Source organism: Halyomorpha halys, unplaced genomic scaffold (assembly GCF_000696795.3).
Source record: "Halyomorpha halys isolate HHAL.00 unplaced genomic scaffold, Hhal_1.1 Scaffold33.1, whole genome shotgun sequence".
Lineage (NCBI taxonomy): Eukaryota > Metazoa > Arthropoda > Insecta > Hemiptera > Pentatomidae > Halyomorpha > Halyomorpha halys.
In genome coordinates, this window is record NW_027109698.1 from 382,836 (window position 1) to 393,760 (window position 10,925).

General features: G+C 31.7%; 1 protein-coding gene across 1 annotated transcript in view; it reads left to right on the forward strand.

Annotated features, from left to right (window-relative positions):
* Tsf2 (transferrin 2) overlaps positions 1-10,925 on the forward strand; it is a 29,118-nt gene that overhangs the window by 14,696 nt on the left and 3,497 nt on the right. Inside the window, exons 11-14 of the mRNA XM_014428497.3 lie at positions 3,669-3,835; positions 5,135-5,401; positions 6,166-6,309; positions 10,384-10,555. Coding sequence (XP_014283983.1) covers positions 3,669-3,835; positions 5,135-5,401; positions 6,166-6,309; positions 10,384-10,555 — 750 coding nt within the window. The remainder of the gene's footprint in view (positions 1-3,668; positions 3,836-5,134; positions 5,402-6,165; positions 6,310-10,383; positions 10,556-10,925) is intronic.

The following is a 10,925-nucleotide window of genomic DNA, read 5'->3' on the forward strand; positions in this document are numbered from 1 at the left end:
GCACATATATGAGATTCAACTAATTATTTATTTTGCACATATATGAGATTCAACTAATTATTTATTTTGCACATATATGAGATTCAACTAATTATCTATTCAGAAAAGGGAGTAATATATTACTGGAGATATCAATAGATCTGTAATGAATATTTAACTAATAAACAGTGCTGCCGATTTCCCAACAAAAAAATACCCACTCAGCGTCTTGAAAATACCTGTTTTACCAGACTAATACCCGCCACTTTACTTGCTCATTGAAGAATCATTATAACTCTAAGTGTATGATTGTTACAGTGATTATTGTACTGTCACACTAATTCTTATGTGATAGCTAATAGTACAAGCAATGCCAGTGAAGCAATTGTCATATTACCTATTGTATTAACTGTTACATATATATGTCTTGACAGTGTAGTATCATACAGTTTCAGTTATTGGGACAAAAGTGTTAGCCATTACCATGGTGTTACTATTTGATAGTTACAGTATATGCACAAGGTCTAGCATGATGGTTAATAGTGTGAGTAATGTCAGTGAAGCAAATGTCATGTTATCAAACACATTGTATACACCTTGACATTTAGCTGTCGTTCAGTATCCGTTATTGCAGCAAAAGTCTGTTTTATACTGGCAATAGTACAAATAATGTCAGTGGATTAATAGTCACATTAACCTCCATGTTTAACTGTCCTATGTATACAGCTTGACAGTAAACTGTTGTAATATATGAACTCTACCAACTGTAATGATGACAGGTCGGAAAACATTGCTCTTATAAATTTGTCCTAAAACTTAAAATTGTTTCAGCTCTGAGCCCCATAAATGGATCCATTCTGAGCCCAAAAACAAATTTTCCTAAGAACTTAAAATTGTATCAGGCCTGTACCCAAAAAATTATCCATTCGGGGCCCCTTAATCGAAGTCATCCAATGCTCAAAAATTACATTCATCACAAGCCTGATAAATAAATCTATTCTGGCCCTCCAAAAAATAAATATGTCATGGACCACAAAAGGTCCAAATGTTCTGAAATTCAAAATCTAAGAAAAACTAATAACTTGTTTTGTTTGTAATAATAAAAGTCTCTAAGAATTAAATAAAAAAAATTATTTGAAGGACTGGTAGGGTACTGCTCTAGTGCTCTGGTATAACATTTTATCTGAAATCCCCAATCCCCACTAATTACCTGCTAAGGTTAAAAATCACTACTAAAAGGGCATTTCACATAGCCAGTTTCGCATTGCCACCTTCTTTGAAACCTGCAACTGCAGCGACAGAGTACTGTTGTTAAGGGAAAGATGACTTACAACTTATAAGAGTTAATAGAACTGAAAAAAAAAAGCAATTTACTTATATAAGTTTATCATGAACACAACAAAAAAAATGTATGCTGAAAACTGGTAGAACAGTCCTTACCATATAATATAATTATACCTACTTCACAAAAGCTGGCCTATTCTAAATTAGCTAAAGGGGAGTTCTTTACTTGGTGATTAAATTGAATTACTTTTCAAACTGAAGGATATATTTAGGTAATATATAATTTGAGGACCAAGTTAAAAAAATTATTTTTTAAAAGGTAGTTCTATTGTTCTTTTAATTCACCTTTAGCAAAACCAATAGAATTGACTTATTAATGTTGGGTTTATTTATGTTTATAGTCCTTAATTTGTATTTTGTGTATTATTTATAAATCATTACGATTCACTTAAAAATTAAAACCGATAATTATTGTCAGTATTATTATTGTTATCAAGGTGGCTAATCTAAAGTTATATCGATAATAACATATTTATGTGGTAATTTAAGTCATTTAGACATTCTTCCATTCTTATTGTTTCAGTAAAGTTATTAATATTTATTACTAGTTGTTACCTGAACTGGGAAAATTATTTTTGGGTTGGAATGATTACAGAAATATATTCGAATTCTGGGGCTGGGGGTGTGTGTAGTGTGCTATATTAGTGTACTGGGTGGATGTTAGTGTAATTGTTCCCCCAACCTGAAGGGCCAGTTGCTGATTGTGGTACAATGTCCGGGTGGTGGACAAGGAGTGTAGGAAGACCCCAGCTTTGATGGATCGATGGAGTGGCAGCGTATGCCAGGTCTATCTTGGGAATCCGCAATTGGAGAGCAGTGGCAACCATTAGAGAGGACTGGCGAATGAAGTTGCGGGAGGCCTTGACTCTACTAGAGTTGTAGCACCACAGATGATAATGATGAATAAAAAATTGATTAATAACAAAAAAGGAATAAAGAGATAAAATTATTAATATGTAAATTCTATCATAATATTCTAGAATGATACAATATATAATGTATAGCAAAATAAAAATACAGAATTAATAAAAAAAGATAAATAATAAAAGTATTAAAAGAGGTGAAATTAATGAAAGTCATAATTGAGAAGGAAGTAAATAAAAAATATGCTAACCATCACGATGTTTATTTCAGGACATCAATCTCTCAGTTTCCAGGTTAACCACAATGACTGGAGTATGCTGGAACTTTATATTTTTTCTGAGAAATAAATTTGACATTTTTGTCTTATTCCAAATTTGGAAATGGAGGTTCTGAATTTTCATAGTCTGAAGAATCTTCTTCTACTTTCGTCCCTATACATAAAGATTAATTAACTAAACTTAAATTCTTTTTCCATGGCAACAAGAGCAGATTTCTACAGTGTGCTGCCAACATCCTCTAATCTTTTTATGAGTTAATAAAATAAGGAAAATTGGTGACACAAATATAGAGTAGAGGTATATCTCTAAAATAAGGAAAATTGGTGGGTAGGAGCACAAATATAGAGTAGAGGTATATCTCGTAGAAATCCAAGCTCACTTTTGCCTGTTCCATTTACTTAATATTAAAAAAAAAATAGATGACAAAAATTTCTCTACACAGACAATTTGAAACTGAATTCGTGTATAAGTTATACAACTGACTTGTACTAATATAGTTGTACTACAACTTATCCATACACAATATATCACCTCTGATGAATCCAAGTTGTACAAATCACAACTTGAACATTTTCACTGCTACTAAATTTAATTACTGACTATTAGCCTTAAAAAATAATTCTTTACTCCCAATAACTTTGAATATGTTAATTTCATTACTTAATATTTATGAAAGATATGTGCTTCTGTGATAAGAATTTTGAGCCAACTTTGATTGAGCCTGAGAAGAATATGGTTGTAATTGTACTGATGTTCATTTCTATTACTAAATGAGGACTACTAATTGTAGCTACACCTGCTGACTTCCATTTATAAATTTTAGAAGTTAGTGATATATAATTATAGGTGGTTATTTCCTCATTTCCTTCCTAGCTTCCTTCAATTATTGAATCTTATGCATAAGGAATCAGAGAACTTCTCAAGTCTAGAAGTTATTTTTCCTATTAAATTATGATTTTTTATAACGTTGGCACTACATGCTATTCTGTCTTTAATATCTAATACCTTGAATAATAAAATTGAATAGAGCATTTTCAAATATTTTTATATTTGACCATACTGTAATATATACAAGATTATTTTATTTTGTATTAGTAATTATTTATCCATAGCATCTATTTGTTACTTGATTATGTTAGTTAAATAATTTAGGGATTATTTAACAATTATGATTAATGAATTAAATTAAAGTTAATGTTACAGTGATGCTGATATATCAGTTTTTGATGCTGGAGATATCTATACTAGTGGACTGCATTACAGTATCGTTCCAATCATGGCTGAAGTTTATAACTTAGGTGTTCCGGAATATTATGCTGTTGCTGTTTCCAAAGAAGAGGATCCAAGCACTGAAATTACATATCTTAAAGGTAAACAATCAAGATTTTAAAGTATATTTAGTTATGTACAGATCGTAAAGGTTTAACAATCAGTACTTATTCTTTATAAATTACATTTGCATTGATAAAATTTTATTAATTGAGCTCAAGAATCTCCTAATGGAATGAAAATTTCTCACCGATCGTTAGTATATATGTTTAGTACAGATTTATGTTAAATAACATAAAACTCACCATTTTTTGCACATGAACTAGTTATAGTGGATGTATAATCAATTCTTAAAAATGGATTGGAAAAAATAAAAAATAGAATTCAGGATATTAAGTGAATTTTGGTGTTATAACCTAATTGTAAACCTAATTCAAGATCTTATTTTTTGCCTGACTAGGGAAAAGCTAAGAGGAGGGTAATGTGTTCAGGTGTCGCATAACCTGCTTATTGTATGGGCTGCTATTTGTGTGAACTATGCAACCAACTTTTAAATTTGATGTCTCAAGTTATTCAATAATAATCTGTGAGTGTTTTGAAGCAATTTGAGCTCAAAATACTGTTACATATTTTTTTTTATTATTATATTTGATATAACCTCCTTAATTGACAGGGATGCTAATGATCATCCTGAGAATCAATTGCTCTAGTATCTATTCATGTTTTTACCTAAGGGCCTTATACACAATCAATATTGAATTTTGTCAATATGTTGCCTGTTTTAGGAGTATAGTAACAATAATACTGAAATTTATGCTATATTTGTATGTACCACATTCAATAATATTGGTCATATAAGGTGTGCTTTATGTTGATATAATGTAGTCAGTGACAGTTGGTTTCATGAACTTATGATGATTTATTACAATCTTAAGATATTATAGTCAATCTTAGCCGTTTCTTTGATATAATCTGATGTTAAATGCTTAAAGATTTTAATTTAATATTACAATAAATAAACACCACAATTATTTAACTCTCTCGTAATATTAGTGGTAAGGATGAAAAAAGAATCTTCCATTAAAAATCAAATGTTTAGTGTTATATATTCAATTTACACTTGAAAGACAATATAGAAACTTTCTTTCTTTTCTTTAACACAATGATTGACTTTTTTTTTCCTTTGTCAAAGGAGATTAGACATTATTATAGCAGAACATCATTCAGATAAAATGTTAACAAATTTAATGAAAAGAAAATAAGTGTATATATATATAATAAACAAGGAAACAAGTACTGAAGAAAGACAAGGAAAAAGTAAAGAAAACAACGAAAAATACTGTGCTTTAGTCGTTAAATAACAAGTTTTATATTAAAGACTGTTGAATTATTAATTACAGGTAAAAATACTTGTCATGGAGGTGTTAATACTGGTGCTGGCTGGATCATACCAATGGCTTTTTTGTTAGCCAATGGGTGGATGAGAAGTTATGGTTGTGATTCTATGAAAGCTGCTTCTGAGTATTTTTCAAAAATGTGTCTCCCTGGTTCACAAAGCCCAGAGTACAATACTGGATTACCATATGATAACATGTGTCAGCTCTGTCATGGATCTTCTTATAGGTATTGTCATCGTGATGCTTCTGAAGATTATTATGGTCACACAGGTAATTTTTATATTATTATTATTAAATATGTCCAAATACAATCAAATAATTCAGTTTCTTATTATTACTAATTCAATATAATTACCTTCTCTAGTCTTATTATATAATAGGACCGGCTGTTCGTTTTGTTTGTAACTATTATTCACGAAAACTACTGAATCTATGTCCACTAAAATTTAACTATCATTTTTAAGGTGCCCAGAAGGTTTAACAATAATTTAATCTACAGATATGTACAACTAATATATAAAGCTGAAGGGTTTGTTTGCTTGAATACACTAATTTAGGGGCTTCCTATCCAAATTGGAAATTCTTTTTTCATTACCAACAGTGTGCAATGGTTGAGAAAGGCTTTCAACTTTATAAAATCATATCATGACTCATAGGTCCAGAACAGAAACACCTATCAATCTGTTAAATAATTAATCTTCATACTCATATAATCAGGTTGTTCAGTAGTTCTCTAGTTTTATTAGGTTAACTTTGGAAAATGTTTATTAAAGGAGATGGATCCAGAAATTATTGTCAAATCTACTTTATAATTCAGGTTACTAGGATATTTTTTATTTTAGAGGATTAATAACCTTAACAATTACAGTTTATTACTATCTGTTTCATGTTTTTTACTGAATGAAGTAGAATAAATAGGTTAATATTATGTTTTATATATTTTTTTTTCAGTGATTAAAACCTAGTTTGATTTATATGATATAGAAATTTAAATATACTAGAATAACTTACTAGTTTTATTATACTTTTTTTAGGTGCTTTCAGATGTTTAGTTGAAGGTGGTGGAGATGTTGCATTTGTAAAACACACTACAATCTCAGAAAATACAGATGGTAAAAGAAAAGAATGGTGGGCAAGGAACACTCTTAAAGAGGACTTCCAACTTTTATGTCCTGATGGTATTTAACTTTTTTATCTTTTCATATTTCATGACATTATTATTGACTCAGTATTTATTTGTAAGTTTTTATTAATGCAAGAAGATTTATTATACTAAATCATTTCTATTTTTTCTGTCATTTAGTTATAAATATACATATTATAATTATAAATAAATAATGTAATGTTTGATCGAAAGACACAGCTCAGTTACAAGTTGTAAAAAGATGTCAGAATGCACACAAAGAGACTACTTAGAAGCAAGAAGCAGGAATCAGATTAAGGGAATTGAAAACTCAAGAAGTAGAAATGAATCCTGCAAGTTCTATGAAATGGTGAATAGTGTTAAGTGTGGACCGATCAGGAGAGCCAACCTAATCAAAGACGACCATGGCAACATACTAATGCTAGAAGAAGTGCAAGAAAGGTGGCAGCAATATTTCAAGAGCTTATTGAACCCGAGAGAAGCGGAGAACTGTCTAGAAGACTGTGTACAATCACCAGTGGGTATTAATGATGAAGATTTGGATGCCATTGCACACGATGTAAAAGACATCTTGTCTAAACTCAAAAATAATAAATCACCCGGTAATGATGGACTCCCAGCAGAATTGTTTAAAGCAGGGCATCACAAAGTCGCCAGGAAACCACAGGACCTGATAACTCAGATATGGGTCGAGGAAACCATACCCAAGGAGTGGAATGAGGCTGTAGTAGTGCCTATTTACGAGAAGAAGGGAGACTCAACTATCGAGGGAAAAGACTCCTTCCGTATGTTTAACAGAAACTGGGTGATTATGAAGGAATATCAGCAGACAACTTGGATGCTGTTCATTGATTTTTGGGCTGTCTACTATACATTCGTAAGGAGGGAGCTCATAGTGACCATGCATGAATTGCGGCTTCCTAGTAAACTTACCCGATTAGTAAAATGCACAACCTGCCAAGTAAAATCATGTGGATTATCAGAGCCTTTTGAAGTGGAGTGTGGCCTAAAAAAGGGTGACCCAATAGCTCCTCTCCTGTTTAATATCGCTCCACAAGCAATCATAAATAGAGCAGGAACAGTATTTACAAAGATGGCACGCGATGGATGGCAAAGCAAAAAAGATGGGCTTACATATTAATGGGGGAAAAACCAAGATTATGCTGTTGGGTAAGAAGCCACTGGACCAGAGGCTGAGTAGCTTTGTAATGGGCCCCTATAATTTTGAAGTGGTAAGAAATTTTTCTTACCTTGGCTCTATTATCAATGAGAACCAGGATGAAGAAAAAGTTTAAGCAGAATTGCTGCTGGAAATAGAGCCTATTTCTCCATTGTAAGGCTATTCAAAAGCAAACTTGTTAGCCGTACCATCAAGTCCACTCAGTACAAAAAGTTAAAAAGGCCAGTCGTCACATACGGTGGAGAAACTTGGACCCTGAGCAATAAAAGCATTAATCTGCTTGACAGGTTTGAAAGAGTAATTCTGAGGAGAATCTTAGGGCCCGTATGTGAGAATGGTGATTGGCAAACTTTTGGCTCTACTAGGAATGTAACATCTCTTTGTACATAAGGATACAGAGGCTTAAATGGCTTGGCCATGTAATGAGGATGAGCAAGGAAAGAGGGGCTCATAAACTGTACAGTTATATTCTGGATGGTGTGTGGCAATGTGGCCAAAGGGCCGATAAAGAGGGATGCTGTGAGGCAGGATCTGCAACAACTGAGGATCCCAGTTACCCTTACAGAACATAGAGAAAGATGGTTTGTGGCCATTGAGCAGGCCAGGGGCAGCCTCATGCGCCTGTTTTCCCAGTAAAAGAAGAAGAATGTTTGAATCCGGTTTTTCACTGTAGCTGTGAGTCAGCTCTGTGGGTTTGGGAGCCCTTCAGAGTCAACCGAGCCTCATGAAGTGTATACCTTAATTGGGTAAAAATCTGGCAGTCAAGCGTGATTCTGACCAAATCACCTCCTTGCACATCCATTGGTCTTCTAGTAGCAGTACTTCCTTACAAAGTACTGCACCCGTGACCCTTCATGGGTTGTAACTTATTACATTTTCTCCTTACTATTTATATCATACTTTTTATTATATTCACTTTTAATTGTTCAGTTTCCATTGTATATATTTTGTTTATGGTAACAGTTAATATTTATTGATTTTATTTTACAAGAGTAAATATATCACTACAATATAGTATGGGGAAGTATTGTTAGTGTGAAAAATTTTGTATCTGAGTTTTCTACCAGATTATAAACTTTAAGGTCCCATATAATCAAGTCCCAAAAAATTGCCTCTTTGTATATGTGAACAGCCAAGCTGAAAAATGAATGTTCTTACAAAAATGAAATTACTTATTTGACATAGAAATATGCCTTAAATATTATAGCAACTTTTTACTAAAATTGGCTTAACTTTTATATCTTTTTTACCATTTTGTGGAAACCGACTCTAAGGAGTTTGAACTTGTTTTATCAATGTTGAATTTAATCCCATCAATTTAAGCTAGTTATTATCACCAATGAACAGTCTAACAGGATTTTAATACTGAATTTTCAAAGGTTCTTCTCAAAGTGAATTTTTAAATTACTTTTAATTTTGGTTATCAAAATAATTAATCATATCTAACTGCTAATTGTAAAAAATAATGGATTTATAAAGTTATAAATAATTTAATAATCACCGAAAGAAGAAATATTTTCCCAGGTTCTACATAAATTTCTAGAAATAAGAGTTGTAATATGAATGTATAATATGCCATTAGAAAGCTAAATAAATAAAAGGTGTAGTGCCGAACATGCAGGTTACCACCAAATGCTGTTTATACATGTCTGTCCACTTACTCTGGCCTCAACACAAATCTAAAAGATCAGTCCTAACAAAACCCTCTCACCTAGTTTCGGTCTACCTCTCAGTCATTTACAATATGCTCAATATCTGGCATATGGCCATGTTTATGTTTTCTCAGGTGAATCGATTAATTTCAGAGGTGCTCAGAATAAAGAAATAATCGATATTACGATAATGCACTTGAGTATTGATTTATTTTAACTTTTCGGATTTCTAACATATTGGGGTCCTTCTATAAGTTTTCAGGGGTGCTAAAAAAGGAAAGAAACTCAATTTTGTGATCTCATGCCCACAAATCGATTTATTTTAACTTTTTGGCTTTTAAGCATATTGGGGTCCCTTTTTATGTTTTCAGAGGTGCTGAAAACAAAAATAATATCGATTTTATGATCTCTTGCTTGAAATGTTATGAAGGGACCCTAATATGTTATGGAACCCACTAATAAGGTTGAAGATTTAGTTCCAATTTTTTAGGGGATCTAATTCTGGCAGCTATTTAGCCATTAGTTTGTACTTTAGTTAACTAAATATTGTTGTGCACTGGCTCATGAAACATGTTCCTCAATGCTTTCATGTCAGAGTATCTACTATTTTACCAGCTACCGCTGCAATTGGACATTACTTTTCAAGCAGTCCAATTAAGGCAAATCAAATTTAACTTTCTTCTTAGCCTTTTACTGAGGTATAATATATTCTTGTTCCTGATATACCCATGGTCATCGGGTGAGCCATGGAAATAATTTCTCATCTAGATTGTCTACGTACATCAAAGAGAATGTTTGTTTCCTATAGGTTCTCATGCCATCCATTTGATTCCACTCAAATTTATGGAAAACTTAGCATAGGTCAGGAAAGAAATTCTGTTAAGTTCAAGGTTACCAACCAATAAATGGTTTGTTATCATCCCTGCCGTTTGGTTACAGTTACTTTGGGAATGACAAAACATTCATGTATAAAGCATTTTACAACATTACTCTGCACGAATGATTACAAAGGTAACAAGAATGTAATCATACAATTTAACATTTTAGGCTTATTGTTAAAAAAATAAAAGTATTTTAAAAGTGGACAGTACAATTTTGCTTAGCTGTTCATGGTTTTAAGTAGTGCAGGAATGAAATCCAAAATTATGATGGGAAATTTTCATTTCAAGGCTTGTTCTTATTACTATAATTTTATTTTATTTATGAATATTCAAATATTTAAAATTTTAATGTACTCAATTTGAGTAAGTACTGATTGAAAATGGTATTTTTATAGGTACACGTTCAACAATGGATAATTATGAACAGTGTAATTTAGGTCGTGTGAAGGCAAACGCAATTGTAGCAAGAGGTGGATATGCTTATAACAGAACTGAAATAAATGCCTACATAAATCTTTTTGTATATGCCCAACAATTTTATGGAAGAAAAGATCAAGATGATTTTAAGTGAGTATTAATCATTTTGATAAAAATTAATAAAATAAGTTTATAGTTAGTTTTTCTCCTTATTGATTTATTTGTTAATAAATTGTGTATGTATTTATATATTCATTGAGAAAAAAATATAACTGCTTATGAGTACTCCTAAGCCTTCATTCAGGGCATAAAACATTTGCTCATCGACATGGTAACAGATTTTTTACTAAATAATTCAAAAACACTATCCAAATTATAGTCTCAAAACATTTATTTCATTTACACGTCCAACGTTTCGGCCAATTCGGCCATCTTCAGGGACAATCTATTACAAAAAGTTTCCATTATTTGTATGATCCTACAATCAATTCAATTATTTAACATTATTATTTATAATTTA